This window comes from Emys orbicularis, chromosome 18 (genome assembly GCF_028017835.1).
Source record: "Emys orbicularis isolate rEmyOrb1 chromosome 18, rEmyOrb1.hap1, whole genome shotgun sequence".
Taxonomy (NCBI): domain Eukaryota; kingdom Metazoa; phylum Chordata; order Testudines; family Emydidae; genus Emys; species Emys orbicularis.
Window position 1 is genome coordinate 10,658,410 of NC_088700.1, and position 22,971 is coordinate 10,681,380.

The 22,971-nt window shown below is 41.2% G+C and overlaps 1 protein-coding gene across 1 annotated transcript in view; it reads right to left on the reverse strand.

The window, feature by feature from the left end:
- The window catches only part of NTNG2 (netrin G2), a 66,754-nt gene extending 62,359 nt beyond the window's left edge, over positions 1 to 4,395 (reverse strand). The window contains exon 1 of the mRNA XM_065418856.1: positions 4,183 to 4,395. Coding sequence (XP_065274928.1) covers positions 4,183 to 4,395 — 213 coding nt within the window. The remainder of the gene's footprint in view (positions 1 to 4,182) is intronic.
- Positions 4,396 to 22,971: the final 18,576 nt, after the last annotated feature.

Sequence of the window (22,971 nt, forward strand, 5' to 3'; positions counted from 1 at the left end):
TTTCCAACCATCATGAAATTTACAATTAATTCTTTCAGGTGACCCTGCCAGAAGGGTACTGACAAACAGGAGAAAGTTCAAGAAGTGTGAAAACAAAACCCCTGACTTTAATAATCAGCAGGAATGCTCTGTGGAGTGGAAAAAGCAGCCAGATGTGAATAGAAATTGCTTTAGAACTGAGACAGTACCATACTCGGTAGAGTTTTTGCAATCCCCCAGACATCCACCTCAGCCTATCACACGCCACTTTTCAAATATCATCTGAAAACACTCCTCTTTCAGAGCTGTTACAGTTTTAGAGCCTGATTCTGAAGGCTGCAGAGTGTCTCCTTGACTTCAATACGAGTTGAGGATACCACACAGACTGCATCCAACATCTTGCAGGATAGGCACCTTAACATGAGCTCCTGTGGAGGACTCTCCTCCTACATCCATTTTTAATAATGCTAGATCACCATTTCCTCTTTGTCTACTTTGAAGTTTTTAATCATGTATTTATGAATCTTGTGTGTAATTTTATTTTTATTTCAGTTGTCTGTACGGTGCCCTGCACACATGTTGGCACTGAGTGCTTAATTAGTAATAAAATTATTATTTTAACTATATGCATAAGTGCTTAATTAGTAATAAAATTATTATTTTAACTATATGCATAGCAGCCTGCCATTACAGAAGACACCTGAGAGAAGAGAGATCAAAACAGCCATCATAAAATTTACTCTTCTAGAAAGCCATGCTCTGAGGAGTGTCTACCTGTTCTGCATCGGTAATTAAAAACTAAAGAGGAGAGCAAATGATTGAATATTTTACTATCAGCTCAACAGGAGAGGAAAAAGTGTGTGGAGAATGTAATCATGCACCATAGTTAGCTTTGCTATACAGCATCTAACACAACATTTGTGGGAGTTGCTAAACCTGCAATTCTTGAATACAGGGACTAAGGATTAGAAGCCACAATGACTGATGGGGAGCCCTGGGATTTTGCTCATGACCTCCTTTATACAGGGCCAGTATTCTTTGCTCACATCCCTCATTCCCCCACTTTAGATTGTCTTATCCTTTCTCTGTCAATAGGTGCTAAGTCACCACACGTGTCCTGTGACTGAACCAACCACCTCTTCTAAGACTGGCTCGCTCTCTGCTGACCACAAGGGGCTGCTCAAGGGTAAGGGAGCATCTACCATTCTCCATGACAGAAGCTGTGAAAAGTTACCATGGTGGCCTTCCAGCTAAAGGTGCAGAAGTCCTAAGAGTTAGACTCTGTCCTAGGTTTCTCTCGTAGCAGCACATTGTTCTACCCACTGAATATTGGGCTGGCTGTCTCCTCCGCTTAATTTTTATTATTACATTTCTATCTACTGTTATATGCAGCATTATCATATACCTCTTTACACCTGTAGAATTTATTCAGCATTGGGAGAGGCAAGGGGTTTGGTGGGGATGGCCCAGGAAGGGGGAATGGCAGCTTGAGCTTGGGTTTTATAAGGCTAATTAATTAACATGATCCGTTAACAATTTTTCTAAATGGGATCTCTGCTATTTTGAATTATGTTAAGCACCAGGAGTTTGAGAAAGAGGCTATCAAAATAAAAGGAACAAAATGCACAGGATGAACAGATACGTTAACTGAAGAGGCTTCAAGTGTCACGCTCTACCTTCATGATATAATATTTTACCATTGGGCTATGATGGGGGAGTTATTACACAATTTCTAGGTTCACAGTTCCCCCAGGTACTTATTTAACTGCACTGTAGCAGAGACACATGGGACCCTAATTCCACCTTCAGCTATGCATGCTTAACTCCCATGAATTGTAATAACAGTTGCACAAGTGGGTCTGGGAGCAGAATTTGTCACGATATAGAAAATGACTTACAGTTAAATACTTTTTGTTCCAAATTTGTTTGTTCTTCAGGGAATACACTTGGGTACGTTTTGTTGCAATACAAGTTCAAACTTTAACAAGATGTCAAATTATCCCTATTGTACAACTCAGTTAATATCTATAGTAGGACTTGTATGTTTATTCTGGAGTTAGCAATGGAAGTGCAACCAAATCCATAATAATATTTTGCATTTCTAGATCCCTTTCTTTCAAGGTTCTCCAAGCAGTTCAGGTACGTTACTTAAGACACAACAACCATGTAAGATAGGAAGTATTATTGTTACATGTAATAGATGCTGGCTCATTACTGGCTAAATAAATGTATGTAATGAGTCGGTAAATTTTTAACAGTTACCTCCTGATAGGTCAACAACACCAAGATCTGACGCAGTGTTAACCAGAGTACATTGGCAAGTAACTGCTTCCTGATGAATTCAGTGAAATCTGTTGTTCACCTTTTAATCCCTTTGCAGCCAAACAGATAAATGGAAATCTATGCTTCTAGACTGATTTATCAATAGTTAACTATTTTCTTGTGGACCTATAACTTCATCTGTCCTATAAGAATAGGAGTTTAAAAGGGAAAACTGTTACACATTTGGAATTAGTGGACTTAATTGCTAGATATTTCTAATCAAAATACTCTGAACATATGTAACAATACAAAGGTTGGCTTCGTATTTTGGTGAACATAAAGATTTGGCATCAGTTAGCTTTAGGTCAATATTTTCCTCTTGGGACAATAAAGCTTGATTTTTCTCAAGAGAAGTAATGAGCTGCTTGTTTTGCCTATTTTACAAATAGGGCAACTGAGGCACAGAGTTCAAGTGGTTTAACTAATCTTAAATTAAGTCAGTGGTAGAGTGGAGAATAGACACTGAGAATCCTCACTCCCAGCCAGTTGCTCTAGCCACTAGACAATACTCCCACCTCATCACAAATAATTGGTGATTTAGAATCCGTAAAGAATAAATTTCCCCTTTTTGAAGCCTCTTCAGTACACAGTTTGATTGTTGTCAGTCTTCCTTAAAAATGTGATTTGATTTATTTTAATTTTTTTTGACTCACTGGGGTTCTAACGTTGTATAGTTAGGAAAGGACTTTTAAACCATATTGCTTTGCTGTTTGTTTTGTCCTGTGCACTCTTTAAACAAAGTAATCCTTGTGAATTACAAATCAAATGGTCCAGCCGAGCTTTGCGGTGCCCTCAATAAAAGGCAATGATTAATATTTAAGGGAAAACAGGTTAAAGATTTTAAATACAAGAGTGAGTGTCTGGCTATGGTGCCTCTACATGTTGAAGATGGAGAAAAGAAAACGGATAGGCTTTAGGGATTTCTCATTATGAAGCTGTTTGAGATGCAGGAGTCTTGCATGTAAGCCACCTACCTACATGGACCAAAATATACCCTTCCTCTCTATTCAGCACCCTAGCACACACTTACAGAACATCTACTCATCATTGATAAAATATGGCTCCTGAGATTGGGATTCTGTGCCATTGACATAGGAGTCCAGTGAACTACACAGGCCTTTGGATCCAGATTTTCAAAAGTGCTCTGCTCCCATTTAGGCACTAATTAAGTGGACATTTTCAAAAGATGGATGCACATTGGGCGCTGAACTCTTTTGAATATCTGGCCCCTATTGTGGGAGCTTTGAAAATCTGGCCCATGTGACCTAAAAACATCATCCCTCCCAAACTGATAACAAAACAACTGATCTTCAGCTTCAGTGATTCTTCCTTTGATCTAAGGACTGTCTTCATTATTCTGTTCTGTGAGACAGCACTATCTCCCACTCTTAGGCTGTTCTGCTGGTATTTACATGTTGCAGCAAAAGATATGACGGGGAGTTTCTAAGAAAGATGAATGCTATTGAGAGCCAGACATGTAGTATAATACTGATTGCATATTTCATTCACAGGCCTCAAAATCATTTTGCAAACAGTTACTTACCCCCCTGTGCGGTGATAAGTATTCTTCCCAGGCCACATATGGGGAAACTGAGATCCGAGGGAGGATAAAGTAATTTTGCCAAGGTCTCACAAAGAGTCAGTGGCAGAGTTGGGAATAAAACCAAGGTGTTCAGAAAGGACAATGAGGAGAACAGTATAAGAATCTAGATAGAAGAGCTGATTTCAAGTTCCTTGTTCTAACTACCAAATAACAGTGGCACTCTGATCCAGGGTATCCTTATTACCCATTGTCTCAGAGCGACAGTACTCTGTCCCTGATGACATAAGCATAATTAATTACCAAGTCAACTAGGAAAACAAAGGAAACCAAATACTTACATGAGTACAGAATCTCTCAGGGGGGTCCCCACAGGTGATTCCTGGTGGATCCACTCTCACTGTCACATAGTCCTTCATTCGCATGGCCTTGGGCTGGCAAGCATAAAACTCCCATGATGGGCCATCATCTGTGGTCACCCAGGATTTGCAAATGTCATAGTGTCCCATGGCCAGAGGGAGACAGTGCAACAGAAAAGCAACCAGGTGCAGCATGGCAACTGAGACCAAGCGCAGGGTCCCTGGGCAAAGGAAATGCCTAGAGTCCCGAGAAAGGCAGCTACTGGACTAGGGGTTACTGTCAGGATCAGCATGGAAACTTCTCATCTAAAAAGTTATCTACCCTAAGGAGATCCAGATGACAACAATGGCCCAGCTCTGTATGCTGCATTCAGACAAGGAAAGTCTCTTAGTACAGAAGCCAAGTTTGCAAGTCACTTGATCTGGAGAATTATGGACAGCCCTTCCAGAACTGCTGATCAGCGGTCAAAAGTCTTCCTTAACTTAATGGGTTTTTTTTGTTTTGTTTGTTTTGCATAAAAGAGCTTCTACATCAGTGTGAAAATATCTAGAGGTGACTCTACTCAATCAATAGAGCTCTCAAGTTCTGATTCGGTGATGAAATTTGATAGGAGAAAAATTGGAGAGGCTATGTGATGAGGCTAGATCAAGTTTTCTTTAACCTTTTCATCTGCTACCAATGTATAGCTTTTTTTAAAGTGCCTTAAACTGTGGTGTGCCTTAAATAATAAATTTAAAAAAAAAAAAAACTTTATTTAAAAAATATTTAAGTGACATTATTATCTATGTTACCTTGAAATGGGAGACTCTTTGGACCTAAACTTTACTTCTTTTAAAAGGCAACCTTTCTGACAACATAATTTGGGTGGTAAATTTTGCAAGCCATCTAAACAGATTGTCCTATGGTCACTTTATTGAAAATATGACCATTGACTTGTTTGTTTGTTTTTTATTTTGCTTCTTGCACTGGTGACGAGGCATGCACATAGGACAATTTCTGGCTGATAATGCCAACTTTCCAAAGCTTCAGCTACAAACCATCCAACTACCTGAGGTCTCGTTTCTTGTTCATTATAAGGGGAAAAGGAGAGCTCATTAGCAAGCACCACCTGCAACAAATTAAAAGACAGATTAGCTGGAAGAAAGGGGGAGAAGGTGAAACAAGGTTTGCAAAAACACAACTCCTATGAAATATACAAAAATTAGGCTGAGCTTTCTAGGAGTCATGAAATTTAAAAAAGCTTGTAAGAGATATACAACTTTAATAAAAAAAATCCATATTAAAATACTTATGGGTGTTCTATTGTGTAGAAGATTTGTATCAGTAGCTACTTCATTTAAGGGTACCTGATTTTTAACAGTATCTGAAAAACAATAGCACTAATGGATCTCTACATTATCAAGAAGAAATGATAGGTCATTAGAAGATTGAGAATGAACCATGAATAGGTAGACATAGACAAGAGGGACAGACAGACAAATTGATAGTCTTACAAAATAAGCAAATAAATAAGGTAGCTAGGCAGACAGATACACAGTCCAGTATCCACAGACAGGATTTATTTGCACAATAACATTTAATGAAAACAATTTAAAGTACTAATAACATTTAAGGTTTTCCTAATACACAAAGATCAATGACCTCTCCCAGTATTCATTTCAGCTTAAACAAAAGAATGTGTAATCTTTTCCTCTCTTGCCACTAGAGTATAAAAATCGCAAGTAATCACAAAACAAAATAACAAAAAAAGGCAAACTTCTCTCAGCATTAATCCCAAGATAGTTCTATAATGAGAGGTGTGAACTGTGTTTTCAGAACAAAAACTTGAGCCACGACTAATTCTCTTTCCACCTGAATCTACAACTCCCTTTCCCTCTCCAGAATTTAAAGATGACTTTGCCTGCATAGTGTGTTCAGTATTTGCTTTATCGTGAACCTTGGTTACTATGTGAAACTCCAGGTTACAGATCCATTGATCCATGTTAGGGGGATTCATACATCTATGTTAACATCTCCCTCCCTGCCCCCTTTCTTAGACTGAAGGATTTCTGATTGAGATGAATGAATGCAGAAAAGAAAACCCATCTTTCATGCTTCGTCTCTAGCTGTTCAAAGGAGAGCCCGTTATAGCTTCATTGGCCCTGAATAAACTCCCAAAAAAAGAATAGTGTGCTATTTTTACATTGAGTAAATTTAGTAGAAATAATAAAATGGTGTGACACAGAAGTGTCTACAAGCCCTGCTGACATCAGAGCTGTCTTCTTGATTATAAAAGTCTGTGCCTAATTATTACATCAAATTGGTCACCGCCAACTGTTAAACAACATCACAGAGAAGTAGAGATTTCAGTAGAACACACAAACCAAGTAAGGTAATTTTCTGTCAATGGGCACTTCATGCTGTTATCTTTAAGAAATTATTTTCATAACCTTAAAAATAATACATTTTGCACTTGAACGGTTGGCAGAGGGAGAAGCTTAAGAAGGAAAGAATCTATAATATCTATTAGTTGTTTTGTTGTTATATTTGTTAAATATCACATATTCCCAAGGAAATAAAAATCTGCCTGAGAATTTATTTACAATTAGTCAAACAAGCACATTATCTCCTTGTTATAGTTGTTGTGTCAACGTTTTAACATTACAGATGTTTTGCAGAAATAATTCACCATGTTGCTCTGAAATAATATGACATAAAGCTAATATGGAAAAAAAAAACCTTTTCAAACTACAGGTTTCACCCTGATCGGTTTTGTTTTGTCCTTGGAAAATAAATCTTCACCTGATATTATTAAGAAACTGTAGTTCATGGGAACAAATAGAATCAACGCTCTTTATTTTCCGTTAAGAGTACTCAGCAATCACAAGGGACTGATAGCCAAAGTATTAAAACCACAAAATTAGATTTTATCTGGGTATCTGGACTTAGCTCTTTCCCTTTTTTATTGGATCAACCCTTTATTGAAATAACGAGACAACACTTTGAGTCACAAAACACTGCTCTGGAATTAAGTACAGAAAGTAAACTTGATGGACTTCTCAATGTTCTTTCCAGAAGTGTCACCTGGAACTATAAAAATCAAAAAGACTGACACACACACCGTGTGCAAGGAGATTTTTTTAATCCTCTCTCTCTTTTTCAGGATAATAATACCCCCTTTTAATTCATTCTAAAAAGCAACGTTAGAAAATATACCCCCAGCATGTAGGCAGGCACATGATGTTGCAAAGCTCAGAGGACAACCATATTCCCAACAGAAAGATTGCAAATCTCACTCACATTTAGCTGCTATCCTTAATGCATTTGTGGTTCCACATAAATTGATGCTGCTTTTGCCCCCCCTTTCTTACCCCTTGTAAGGTTTCTTTTACATAAGGACTTTGAGATCATTCAAGGACTAATGTTAGAAAGCAGGTAAAATAGGAAATTAGATGTCAATGTAATATGATGATCTCTAGCTCTGCATCTCTTATTCTGAAACTCTAAAAAAAAGTTTAAGTGGAGAGAACACCACTTCCTTGGCACAAGAAGGATGAAAGCTTGAGAAATAATCAAGAGTGTACTTTGCAAGGATTGTACAACTAACTTTAGAGAAAGAAGGTGGAGGAAAATAGCTCCAAACAATTTGTTTGGAAATTAGAGCTTGTTACCAGGGGACTTTGCTGTTAGTCTCTACCTCACATCTCTGTCAGATAGGGAAAACTGCAGGCACTGAAAATTCCAAGGTACTGGTTAATTTCATAAAAGTTTTCCTGCAGAAAGTTGGGTGCAATCAATAATAATCTGAGGCTTTTAAAAATATTTGTCCAGATAATATTGCACTTGGGATTTATGTGTCCTTATAGTTTTGCAAAGCCTCCCCTAATCACAAAAATCTATGCATCATCTCTTTACAATAAGCAGAGCAGAGTAAACCATTTAACAGCTGCCTAAACATATGCAGGCAAACAAATTATTGCATAGGTGCACTTTATTCATAAAAGCCAGGAAGAGAACTGCAGGAGGAAATCTAAGAGAGGTTTTGTTTGTTTCCTGCTACTTTGTGTATTTTCCAAACAAACCAGAGCTCTCTCTCTCTATATATATATATAATGTGAGCACGCAAAGCAGCCAGTCAAGGTAGAGTTAAGGAGGGGAGGGGATGGGCAAGGCGGACAGAGAAGTTTGATAGAAAAGACTGAAGTGAGTCACGCTGTAACTTCACACCTTTAAAAACGGCTGGACTGTTAATCTCTTGCCCAAACACCCGGGGAAAGCCGCCGTGGGAGCGATGGGTTGGTAACAAATCATCCTCTCCAAACAATCCTTTCCATCCCTATCACAATTAAAACAACATTAAAGACACGGGCAGGGCACCTCCGCCAGTGGCCCCCGCTTGCTAACTAACTTTTGCCTCGGCTCACGCCCGGGGAGGTGGAGGCTTTGGCCAGCCTCAGAGGCCGGCTTCCCACCCGCCTGCCGGCTTTGCACAAACCCACGGAGCGGAGGGCGGCAGCTCCCTGCTCAGCGATATCGGGGGGCCCTCCCCACCTCCGAATCCCCCCCCCCACGCCCCGGGATTCCTTACCGGCGCTCGGCGCTCCTGGAGCCGGTGCAGCAAGGGAGGTTCCGCCGGAGCTCCGTGCCAGGCGGCAGATGCACACGCGTCCTCTCCTCCTGGCTGGGTGGGGAAGGCTGCTCCCCCACCCTCGGCTAGGGCGGTAAGGACCAACCTGCCCGGGCAGCGTTCTAGGGCTTGGCAGAGCGGGCGGCTGGGGAGGGGGGGCTGCGGGGGGCGTGTGTGAGATGGGGGGGGTAGAAATTTCAACCCCCTGCCCCCCGTCTCCAGGGGGGAGCCCGGAGCAGGATAAAAGAAGTTTAACTTTTTCTGACCGCAAACACCCCCGACCGTTCCCCGCCCCCCACCCCCCAAAAAATAGAAATACAAATGGCAATGCTCATCCGCGCGCCTGGCGGGGTCCCCCTCTTCTCCAGCAGGACCAGCCCATTCCCCGCCTGGAGCTCAAGGGCAGATGGCCGGGAGCTTTATGAAATCTCCCTCGTCCCCCACCCTCGCTCCTCTCTCGCAAGTTAATACTGAGGCTCAAATCCTTTTGCCATCACTTTCAATCACAGTCGTTGCTTTTATCTCAGTGCCTGATCCAGGCTGCGTAACTTCCTCTGTGGAGCTTTACCACACCATCCCACCAGCGAGCAATGTGCTTCTTAAAGGTGCAGGGAAGGAACTGCAGGGGCGGGGGGAGCGGAGCCAAGGAAGAAACGCCAGCAGCAGGCAGAGGATGTCTTGGGCAGGTCTGCAAAGCGTCCTCAGCTTTCAGCACCACACTCTTGGACACTGGGAGCATGCAGACAAAGCATCTGCCCAGTCCCAAGGGGACCCCCCACACACACACACGCACACACACCCATGTGATTAATGTGCATACCTAAATCAACTGAATAATGCGCATGGTTAGCTTTGTATAATGTTATTGCAGGAATATGTGCAGTTCTTCTTTCTGGGTAAGTTTCACTGCCTCTGATCAGATAACAAAGGGTCTGGAGAACTGGGTGTGCCCCTCTTCACAAGTTGGGTGGGGAGTTGGCTTTTTTTGTTTGTTTTGTTGCTCTGTTTTTGTTTTAAAGATATTAGCTGGTTCCAGGGGACCCATGTGGCCAGCCCTTTGTGATTCAGCGTGTGTGCCGTGAGCTCTGCGCCCAGAAATCTTGGGATCATGCTTCTCCTTTACTCTGAAGTGATAGTATAAATAAGGCTATGGGGTGTGGGTGGGTGTCTGGGGTAGCGGGAGGTTGGAATTAAGGGGGAGGAACCAAGCAGGAGCTCCTGAGCCTGTTAATCAGATGATAAAGAAATGCCTTGGTAATGGTGGGATGTGCTTTTGGATTTAACCAAACCAGTTTTTCTTACATGAGACTGGGGATTATCATGGAAATCTGTAATGCCTGATAACACTTTCCCAGCACCAGGAAGTAGGAGCTGTAGGTGTTGAGAGCAACTCTCCTGGGACCAAGAGGCCGGGGAGAAGAATATGCAGACTACAGCTATGGACTGGTGGTTAACTCAAGGGCAGGTGAAGGTGCTAAACCCCTCTCTGCATCAGGTCCCATCATTCTAATGTAGGGCCTCAACATAGATGGGTACTGAAAGGCAGGATCATTCCTAAACATGAAGAGGCAGAGAAGGGTCCGAAGAGAGTGGCACAGTCTTGGTGTATACAAAAACAGAGATGAGGGATTTATAGGAAAAATCCAGAGAACCCACCCCACCAAAATAAATATATTTGTTCCTTCCTTCTAAACAAACCTTCAGTGACTTCCCAGCCAGAAAATGCATTATCCATCCCTTATATGTTTCTGTGGTTTGCATTATCATTTGCTAACTACCATTTGCTTTGGTCCACAACTCTGAGACTTTGATATGGCTTTCCCCATCTAGGAATTCCATAAATACATGCAGAGGGATCCCTCTGTCATGAAGCTGGGTGGATGTAATTTAGAATTACCCCAGGGAAAGGGGAAATATGAAAGGGGAAATAGAAAAACAATGTCTCAAGGCCAGGTTGTGGTCCAAACTATGTGCCAGCACAGGATATAAAGAGTTCACCTGCAAGACCCCCTTGACTTTGGGTCTGGACGCCATTTAGAGGGGTTGGGGTGGGAGAAATCTGGATCCACTTCCACCCATCCAATTTGCTGGCCAGTGAGCAGATTACTACTCTCCATATACCATTTTCATTGTAATGTTTATTTCATAATAGCAATATATATTACTTAGATATAGGGCATTGCCTGGGGATTCATGATTGGCTAATGTCCCTAGGCTTCACTGTGTACCGTCAGCTCTTCCCCCTGGTCATTAATCCCCTGGAAATTCCCTGTGTCTTACCTATTACTGCTTTATTAAATTTTATGGTATAGTCACAGGATAAAAATGAGTTGGTATTTTATTTTCATTCCCTCTAATAGCTATGGCAAGGACCTAGTAGTGTGCTATTTATTGACATCAGAGTTAAATGTTATGTATGCATCATTAGGTTTCAACTGAAAACTAAAACACTTACAGGAGAAGTCACACTTCTAAACTGCTCTGCATTTAAGGACAACTCCAGTCATATGGTCAGTCCTGCAAAGTTCCAAAGCTCAACATAATATTTAAATACACACAGGTAAAATGTGCTCTCTTAAAGCGCTTTACAAGCATTAACTAAGCATCACAACTCCCCATAGGGGCAGCTAAGTACTGCTATGCTCGTTTTACAGATGATGACAAAATGAGGCACAGGGAAGTGACTTGCAAATTCAAGAATGGGACTACACTGTCTCTACTTCAAGAATAATCAGAAATAATTGAATGTTAAGGTTTTAATTACAGTTTGGTATTTCTGATCTTTGTTTTGATGAAAAGATACATTATTTGTGAGACGAACCGAAAGAGGAACCCAAAGGAAGAAATGATTAGCCAATCTCTAACGGGCTGCGATTCTAATTATACAACCCAGAAGAAAAAATGGTGAATAAACAATATTTAATTTTTTTAAACTTGCATTATTTTTAAAAATACATTGTTGGTGATTATTAATGCTGAGAATTGTTTCCCACCTTATGAAATTTCAGTGCTGAACAAAATAGGGGCAATTTTCCTTTAAGGTCCAATTATGCCATGTGCTTACTCAGACTGAGTAGTACTTTACTACACAAGTAGTCCCCAACTGAAAATCAATGGGACTACTTTGATATTCAGTTACTACAGGGTGAGTAAGGCTGAAGAATAAGGCCCTTAATATTTAATTCCATTTTTGCTCCAGAAAGGATTAGTCCACAAAGTTTAGGGGACCAAAGTGTAAGCAGATGCAACTCCACTGACTTCAGCAGAGTTGCACCTATTTACACCACAGCTGCATTTGGCTCTGCAAGTTCAAAAGGTTGAATGTGGTTTTGACATATTGAAGAGGGTGAAAAAATGTAGCGGTAAGGTGTTTACCCAATTCTACACCCAGTGACCTAAAGTAATAGAGAATAATTTGAAGTACAAAAAAGTTAAACATTGTGCATGGTGAGGCTAAATTCTGTGCTGGTGTGAGCAGATGACTTCAATGGGGCTACACTTGCTAACACCAGAGATGAATTTAGCCCCGAGAGCTATCCAAGATTACTGATATATTAATAATTGTACTGAAAAAGGATCTTTCCTTTGAAGATACAAAGACCTATATAGCCTATAAGTAACACTCTGTATTTATAGCTCTTATCTAGCTAGTATTTGCTCCTGCCATACAGGCAGGGGACTGGACTCGATGACCTCTCGAGGTCCCTTCCAGTCCTAGAATCTATGAATCTATGAATCGAGCACATTACAGCCAAGGGTCTCAAAGTGCTTTATAAAGGTGGGTAAGTGTTGTTAAAACCCATTTTACAGAAATATATATTTCTTTTACAGCTTATTGGGTGAATTTAACGCTCACGAAAGTGTGAGACTAATGACAGTGACCTGAGCCAAGGATAATGTGAGACACCAATGTGGTGGGTTTCAAACACAGGTTAGCTAACATACCTCAATCACAACCTGCAACACCCTTGCTATTCTAGTCCTGGCCCTCTCCATAGTAGAGACTGCCCATTATTCCAGGCTGCAGGGCAGTTTTGTGGGGAGCATAAATGGAATGTAGGAAGAAATCACTAAAGTCATTTGCACTTGGGACCTAAGTGAGGTGTCCTGAAGTGAAAATCAGTGCACTTTGGGTCTGAACCTATGTCCCTTAAAGTCAATTGCAAAACTCCTATTGACTTCGTTCATGCAGGATTAGGGCCTACTCACTACCCCACCCATTGTACCTTCCTTGCTGAATATGAAAAGAAATCCTAAATTGTTAAGACTGGGTAAGTGAACATTTCCCAGCTATTATGAAAATAAAACTAGTGTATTTTAAAACACTGCGAGGCCTGGTATTTTGCACTCAGGGTGAAATTCTGAAATCCTGCACAAAGCCTGAGGAACTGAGCTACCCCACCTCCCTAATGTGGAGACTGCAGTGCTGCACTTCAGCAGATGCTGCTTCAACCTGTGGGCTGGAATAACAGTTACTATCCAGCCACGCCTGTTAGCAGGAGTATTCCGAGCCACTGGATGTGTGTAAGCGTGGATCTGGTGTTTCTGCAGCTCAGAAAGCTTTACATGGGCCCTTAGTGAATGTTACCCTCACTGATTAAATAACCAAAGGAGCAATGACTGTGCTCTCTAGAGGGAAGATGCTGTCTATTTCCTGCCAGAGGGACAGCTGGAGGGAGGGGGGTGGGATTTTCAGCATGCAAGCACTTAGACAGATCAAGGAAACTGGGATGCAAAGCATTTTAGGCTATGAAAGGTTGTTGTGCAGGGAAACATGAAGCTGCTGTTCTGTGAGGGCGATAATGCTTCTCAAAATGCTTGTGCAAGCCAAACTGCTTAACCATGACAGGTCATTGCCTCTTTAAGGGAAAGAAGCATCACAAGTTTAAAAAAAAATGTTTTCTCCACCATCTTTTCTGAAAAAACTTTGATCAGTTAAACATTACTAAAGCACATTAACTCCAGAAAAGTTCAGCCAGGTGATGGGAAGTGCTTCACCTTTACACAGGGAAAATAAGTCACTCTCAGCCCCTTGTCTTTTGTTTCATATATCAAATCACTGTATAGCCAAGCAGCGTGGCTCAGGAAGTGTTTAAGATTTATTTGATTTTTAGGAAGAGAGTGGTTCCCAGATCTCCAGCTCTGGGGAAAGAGGTAAGGGTAAAGCAGGAGGGGCTTTTAGAGAAGGAATCTATAATTAACAACCCATCAGAAAGGGAATTTGCCTTTCAGCTTATTATTTAAATGGAGGCATTTGTTTGAGAGTATATCTTTTTTTGCTCCAGGGGCTTCTATGCATCCTTGATGGAGCCCTGAAGATTCCTCTATTCCCTACTCTCTCCTCCCCTACCATCACCATACACATTTTAAAACACTTCCCCACCACCCCTCTCCCCACTGAGGCCTAGCGTCAACCATCCTTCTGGCTAAGAACTGGAAGAGGTATTCCCTCTGGAACCCATCAGTACTGCTCCTCTGCCCACGATAGGGCTCACTGCTGAGTGATGTGAGACACTTCCTCCCATACCTCAGGGCTGTATGCATTTCCGTTTGCAGTACTCCCAGCCGCTGTCGGCCCTGGAAAGCAAGAGACGGCAATCTTAGGCTTGAACTAGAAGTTTTCCATGGATTCTTTTTAACCCACAGTGTAGGCAGCCAGGTGCACATCACCTCTAATGGAGTTGACAGCAACAGCAAGGGTTTTTAGGTTAGTGGTTGAAGAACACGCTTGTAATGAGTGAAGTAATTGAATAAATGCTGACAATTTGATATGGAAAATGCATGATCAGCTAGCTCTAGAAGGTTGAGTTGTACTTTTTCTCTCTCTCCTTTACACTGGAATAAACATATTTATTTTTTACTGAGCAGGTGATCTGTTCAGCTGCACAGACGCAGTACATGCACATGCTGATTGCTAAATAATTGACCCAGTTATGCAAATATTGTACTCGCATCATTGGAGCTTAATAAATACATAGATATCCAATTCCAACACTCCACTTTCTCTCTGCATAAATCCTGGTTGAACAATCCAGTCAAGATTATGCCCAATTCTATCACCAATCATGGCAGTAACATCCATATAAGAAATAACGGTCACAATCTCTTGGCCAGACAAAAATGAAAAAGAGTCCGTCCTAGCAGGTACCAGTGAAAGCTGATCATCAAATAATAACTGTGAGTCTACGCAGATTTCCCCATTGCAAACATGAGTAATACATTGTGGACGAACCTCCTCAGTAAGAGGCGGTCAATGTACTCTTCAGTGTATATTCCCGTTGATTTTCCCAACCCACCATCACCTCTGTTTTATTTGGACCATCTAAGTTGGAAGAGAGAGTCACAAAGCTGGGTGTCATCTGCATATCTGCAAACTGAAGACATGGTAGCCCATGCCTTCTCACTAGTCCTCCTGACTGCCTCATATATCTGCTAAACAGGAGGAAGGATAAGATGGAATCCTGTGGAGGTACACATGTTGTGAGCATCCTTGGGATAAAGGAGCAATTGCCAATGCAAGCTTTTGGGATCTCTTTGAGGGTTAGGAACTAAGCCATTGAGCAGAGCCATCCATTCCCCGCAATGTCTGCAGGCATATAAACAATACCTCATTGACTATGGTATCAAAGGCAGCCAATAAATCTGAAAATATCAGCATGGATACCTCAATTTTAACCACCACCAGGAGGACACCATAACCCCAGTTTCTGTGCCATACCCAGTTCACTACCCTGCTGTCTAGGATGTCTAGATTTAACCTGCAAGTTGTTATCTTAATTAAGTCTTAGCCTTTACGTAATTAAAACAATTTTTTCCCTTAACTATTGATGTGGAACTGCACTTGGACACACACCTGCATGCACACATATACACACACAGGAAAAGGCAAAAGTAAGGGGGATAACAATTCCATAAAAATAAAATGAATGTGAACTTTTCATCCTGGAAATAAATTCAGAGAATTGGGTAGCACAAAAGAGGAGAAATAGCAGCACATGACAATGCATTAGGGGCCAGGAATCCATACTTAAAGTTGAGCTGAGTTTTGTACTCAAAGAAGAGACCTCTTTTTGTGTGTGTGTGTGTGTGTGTGTGTGTGTGTGTGTGTGTGTGTGTGTGTGTGTGTGTGTGTGTGTGTGTGTGTGTGTGTGTGTGTGTGTGTGTCTCTAGAGAGGGAGAGAGAGAGAATGCATAATGCTTAATACATAATTATCCGGTGTCTTTAGATAAGGTCAGGATCATATCAGACCCAAGTCATCAAGTATTATATGGCCAAAATGTAAGTTTATTTTATGTTTATATGTAAAATATTTTTACTTAGAGTACTCTGTAAAATATCTGTACCTATATGTGATTTAACAGGGAATATATTTTGGGAAAGAACGAGTCTTATGTTTTTCCTATCTTCACTAGGTCAGCTCTGTAGGGGAATCTATGGGATTGGCTAATTCAACTTATTTGTGTTACTGGTTAAGATTTTTCAATGGTGTAACATATTTCACTTGTCTGGTAGATTTCAGAAACAACTGTAACTTCTCTCTACAAACTTCAGATGGAAGAAGACAACCAGGTGGAGTTAACTGTTGCGAATGAGAAAGGAGGGACCGTAGCAACGGATTGTGCAATCCTTACAAATCATTGGGGCTACTTGTGTAAATAATGGTTGCAGGATCTGGCTCATAATTTTATACCTGTAATTAATCATTCAGCCTCATGTCATCATACTCAATGGAAAAGTAATAGCTGCTTGTGTGTGTGTGTGTGTGTGTGTGTGTGTGTGTGTGTGTGTGTGTGTGTGTGTGTGTGTGTGTGTATAGATACACACACACACAGCCAGTGCTGACTGTGTTGGGCTTTTTCACTCAAATTACATTTTTGTGAAAATTTATAAACTAAAATTAAAATAATCTGCAAAAACAATGAATGTGAAATACAAATAAGGGAAGAAGCATGAGATGTTTTCCCTTGTTTTTGTAACTCGTGGTCACTGTGTGTAAAAGCGTATTGCATGGCAACTGCATTCACACATCTCTATAATAAAATATCCTAGCAGATGGACCCACTATTAAAGTGTACCCCCCAAATTTGCATATTTCATATTCATAACAAGATGGCACTAAGTACACATGGGATAAACAAGGCTGATACAAACACAGTAGCATCAGATTAATGAAGGGGTGAAAGGATGTTGGTTTAGAGTCCCCTAAACTGTAGGAACCCAGTTTCTCATATTAATAATCACAGCTCAGTCCAACTCCCACTGAAGTCAAATGAAAGTCTTCCACTGATTTGAAATGCTGTTGGACTGGGCTCTTAGCTACGGCTAAGATGGGTACTTCATAAATATCAAGGGTGATAATATTATTGAATGATGGAGACAAGCCCAAAACTCAGTATTTGGATCTGGATTGTGAAGACCCCAGAGTTTGAGACTGGTCAAATCAGGGGGTTTGCTCCAGACTTCTATGAAATTAGGGCCTACCTGAAATTCAGATCTTGTGGGAAGAAGAGTCCATCTATAATTTAATAAAGTAATATCCTATCAAACACTGGGTGTTAAAAAGTGGGGTTTTGGAGTTTGAAATCATTATGCCCAGATTCACAAAGAGACTTTGGTGTTGTGATGCTGAGGATTGCAACACCTAACTTTTAGGTGCCTAGAAAAATCCCAGAAACAACACTGTGATTCACAAATCCCAAGGTAGGTGCCTCATCTCCCTATACAATAATGGGGAGATAGAGGCACCTTAGAATGTGATCCACAAAAGCCAGTGTGCAAGGTGGGGAGTTGCCTAAGCCTAATGGGAGATGTCGATGGGAGGGAAGTGTCCTAAGCGGTAAGTGCTGGCCCTCACACAGAGATAGGCACCTAAGTCCAGGCTGTAGGTAGGTGCCCATCTCTACAAGCAAGTCACAGCCAGGTGCCCCTCTCCTGGAGTCATGTGGCTGAGGCATTGAAGTTGGTTTTTCTGAGAGTGAGTTAGGTGCCTGCCTCATTCCACACAAAAAATGGCCAGAGGAGGAGAAGGTGCCAACTGTATAACTTTTAGCTCAGTGGTTAGAGCACTCACCGGAGATGTGGGACACCAGGTTCAATACACCCCTGTGACTGAGGGGGAGAAAGGGTTTAAACGGGTGTCTCTCCCCTCTCAGGACAGTGCTCTAACCAGGGCAAGATTTAGGGGCAGATGACCCAGGCAACCACCTGGGGTGCCAGGCTTGGGAGGGTGCCAGGCTCAGGGTCCTGTTTTTGTTGCTAGCGACAAAAGGGAAAATAGAATATTTGAAGTAAAATGTTTCAGATATTCCCCATGTGGATTCATTTTCCACTAACCTCCTAGAATGTTCTGGACCTTTGTAGAATCTCATGGAACCTTCCAGACTTTCTGAGAACTACATTTTCCTTGAACCTCCTAGAATGTTGTCAGCCCTGCCCTCGTAGGTATATAAGGGGCAGGGCATCGCCATTCAGTCAGTGATATAAGAGTGGAGTGAATTGAGAGCCCAGCTGCGATAGTGTGAAGTTATATATATATATATATATATATATATATATATATATAGTTTAAGAAATTAAAGGGGAGGGGCGCTGAAGACGCTCCTCACCTGGGGTTCATAGCTTGCTCTGAAGGCTTAGGCAGAGAGAGAGAGATGTCCGGACTCCTAGAGTGAAACCGCACTGCATGTGTCCAGAGTCAGAAAGTTGGGTGCTGAGGGAAATTTGACTCTGAAATCTTAAGTGATGAGTGAGTTTAGGCTCCTACAGGGTTTGGTGGGAGTTTTGTGGACCCTAAAACTGGGATTTATGGGCCTAAATCCCATATTTAGATGTCTAAATCTGAGGTGTAGATGCCTTAGTACCTTTGTGAATCCTACCGTAAAATCCTTGTCACAGAATGGCCCTGTCCCTTTAAGAGGGAAGAAGCCAGTGCACCTGTAACTGGAAGCAACCTGTGCCTCTCTCTTCCTTTCCCTCTCTCCACCTCCTACTCCCCGTCATGGGTTTAAGAGAAGGCACCTGAGTGAGTCAGATAAGAAAGGGGCAGAGAGAGAGATGTAGGGTTCTTCCCTGCCTGCTCCCTGGGAATGGGGAGAGAAGCCAGGAGGCTTGGGTAGCAGGAGAGGGAGTCTTTGGAGCAAGAGGAAGGCCCAAAGGAGCACCTTGTGACCACTCTCCTGTACAAAAGGAAGACAGCTGGGAAAGACTCTGGAGAATTATGAGGCTTTTACTAAGCCCAAGGTGGGTGGATGTTGTGTTATGGCTTCAGTTGAGTTTTTGAACTCCATCAGGGAACTCTGGGGGTAAGCTGCAAGCCCTCCTGCCTGTAGGATGATTGAGACGAAGAGCCTTTGGTCACAGATGGTGGTGGAGCCTGAACCTTTTGAGTTATGGTATTGGACTTTATTTTGTGATTTGAATTGTCCATACTAATAAATGAACCCACTGTATATTCCAACCAGAGCTGAAGTATTCCTGAGGAGCCTTGAGAAGGGGAAACTGAGGGTGGGATATCTGCAGAGCTCCCCAGGCCAGAAAGAGGTGCTTTGAGATGGTGATGACCCCATGACAGTCCTATCACCCTACTCCCTTAATCTGCCCATGTTCCATATACTAATAGGATAAAAATGTGTAAAATGTTTATGAATGAGCAAAAATAAACAAAGCAGATTTCTAATCCACAGGAACTTTTAAAAGAAAATTTGATCATCTGCCATATAACTGGTGCCAAATTCAGTGATAAATCTAGGTGTGGTAATTTAGACTAATTTAGGTTCAATTTACACCCTCTTCCAGTTCCCCTCAGTGTGTAAATTACACCTGCTTATACTCAAATCAAATTTGGACTTTACATCAAAGATATTAATGAGATCAGTTTCCTTAAACTCTAGTAGGGTTATTTTTGTTTGTGTTTGAAGGGTTTGGCGTGGGTGGTGTTTTTTTTTTTTTTTTTGGTGGGGTCAGAGGAAGAGAGGGACTGTATTTAAACAAAACAATAATGTTTAGGGTAATAAAGGTACAAGAACATGTGTTCCTACTGGGTAGAATGACTGCTTTTCACTAAGGCTGCATTTGTTATGATAGTACACTCTGTGACATCAGTGCTAAAATACTGTCAACAATGCAAAATAAGCATTAGTATCAGGGCAATCTTGCCACCTATCCATGTTGAGTGAAATCTTGGACCCATTAGAATCAATGGACTTTTGCTATTGACTTTAATGGGGCTAGGATTTCACCCATTGGATCTACCATAAAAACAAGTATGCATGTAGCACTGTGGGATCAGGAAATATGGTATCCATGTATATTTCTTCTAGCAGTGATATTCCTAGCTTATATACAGAAGAGTTGAGGTCTTGATTCCCCACCTGAGGCAAACTTTTTAATTTTTTTGTAAGTTTTGTTTATTTTGTTAGATTTTTGTTCTTTCAGTCTTAAATCCTATTAAGTTTAAACTGGATGAATATTGAACTAGAGACTACAGTGGTGAGTACTCTAGTAATGCCTAAGAGAGACAGATAAGATGGATTGGAGATTTTTAAATGTTTTGTTTTGAGGTATATATTCCTATTTTAAATATACTTAGGAAAAAATGCTTTTAATACAGCTCTGATTTGAACCACCGGAGGAGAGGACTACTATCATGAAATTCTTATTTGATATGTACTTAACTTTAGGTTCCCAGGCTGAAACATTTTGAAGTATGTACTTTACAGACTTAAAAGACACAGGACCAAATTTTGCTTTCAGTCACATTAATGCAAGCCCATTGGCTTTAAACTTAAATTATTTGTCTGCCTAGCAATGAATAAATAAGTTAATTGATAGTAATAACTGATATTTTTAAAAAGTGTCTTAATTTACACTGTTATAGAGTGTCTTTTATCCCAACGTATTGCAATGACTTGATATACTAGAATCTTTTCTCTCCCCATTTAATTGCAACCAGCTCTGAAGTGGAGCACAGTAGCTCTTTAGTAACATGACACAGTAGCTCAGACCTGGAAATTAAACTGAATGCAGGATTCAGTTGTAACTATGCAGGAATTTATGACAGTAGATTGTATGTAACTCCACAGATTAATCCCAGTATCTTTGACAAGTTAACACTAATTTTGCACTGAGTGCCATGAGATCTCTAATGATCACAAGTGCACCTTTCCCCCCCCAAAAAAACATTTAACAATACAGTGCCCTCTAGCATTATACTGGGGCACTGGCTCAGTAAGAAGAGGGCCACCTACTGAATAACACCACCATTCACTAGACTACAGCATCCACAACTAGCCTTGGAGATTTTACTTCTAGAACTTTTCAAGCATGTTCTGCTTAGTGTGGGAGAGCACAAGAGCACAGTCCAGAAGTGGTATGGATGGCTCTGTTCCAGGGAACGGACTCAAGTATGCCCTAACTCTAGTGAGGTATAGAAAAGATTTCTTGACATCTTGTATCCTACATACAAATTGTGTTCGCTTACAATAAAAATGCAAGTAAAGAGGGCCGTCGTGGCCAGGCTGCTAGGGGAAACCATGTGCCATGATTTGTGACCATTTATTAAAGTTATTTTAATAGCTTGCATTTAAATTTATATGGGACTTTTCAGATATTCACATGCAGCCGCTAACTAGCAAAATGCACATTAAGGGAGGGGAGAGGAAAGGACACAAGGATGAAAGCTGAATCATATGGAACATGCTAAAGGATGCTCAGGACCAGATCCTAGCCTTGTTGTGGCTGCTTTGTGCAGGGATGGTGGCACAAAGCTGCCATAAATCTGCTGGATTCAGCCGCCTGAGGATTCCTCTGTGAAGTGAGTGTAGGGGAATCCCCAGGTGGAGCAGCACCACTGCCATGGCTTCTATATCACCCTCCTTCCTGACCACTGCAGTAGTGACTCCTGATGTCTATGCTCTGAAGAGCCCTAGCTGCTGAAATAGCCTGTTAGGGCTGGTTGTGTGAAGCTGACCCAATTTAGAGCAGCCCTACTACTGCCCTAAATTGCAACTTGGGACAGGCCGAGTGTGCCCTGAGTCGGGGGGCATAAAGGTACTTTAAAGCCATCTTTACCCCCCCAAACTATATGGGGTTCAGAATGGCTTGACCAGAAGACTTCACCAAGTCTTTAAACAGTTAAGTTGATAACGTCTCATCTGAAAGACCCACATTCTATAAGATACATGGGATTTATTTTATCTGCTTCACATGGATGAAGGACTGTATCAACCCTGCTGGGATTTGAACCTGTAATTCTAGGGAATTAAGGTGGTCCAAATCAGTATGTTAGACAAATAAACCATCCTTTTAGCTTCAATAGGCATGGAGTCAAGTATCAGAGGGGTAGCCGTGTTAGTCTGGATCTGTAAAAAGCAACAAAGAGTCCTGTGGCACCTTATAGACTAACAGATGTACTGGAGCATAAGCTTTCGTGGGTGAATACCTACTTTGTCAGATGCATGAAGTGGGTATTCACCCACGAAAGCTTATGCTCCAATACATCTGTTAGTCTATAAGGTGCCACAGGACTCTTTGTTGCTTTTTTTCAATAGGCATGAATTGTACTATAGTGATTGATTGGACAAGAAAGGAGCCAGCTAGCTCCTTCGGTTCATATAAAAGCCTAGGAAAAGATGTAGCAAAGCCTGGCAATAAGTTGTTTAAATCAGAATATGCTCATGCTATTGATTGACATATTTCACTGATGTGAGGGAAAGGTAACTGGTGAATTTCAAATGGCATGGTCATTTCTATCAGTTGTTGGCAAGCTGGAATTACCAAGTGACAACTAGATAAGTTATGGCCTTGACACACAGTTTCATATATTTCATATGATTGCATGAGACTTCCTCTGAGAGATCATCATGGATAATGCTATCACAATCTCTTATTTACTTTGGACCATACTATGGCTGTGACAATACATAGTCATATGTTAACAGCATCTCATCATTTGGAACATGTAACAACTGGAAAAGGAAAATTTTAAATTTATTGATAATTTATAGTAACTAGTGTTTTTTATGAGAATTAATTTATATATAGTGCAGCAATTGTGTTTTCATATAAGCAAATGTTATTTTCTCATATTAAAAATAGGTACTATACATAATATTTACCTTTACACACTCTCTCTCGCTCTGACACACCTATAAAATGGTGAAATGT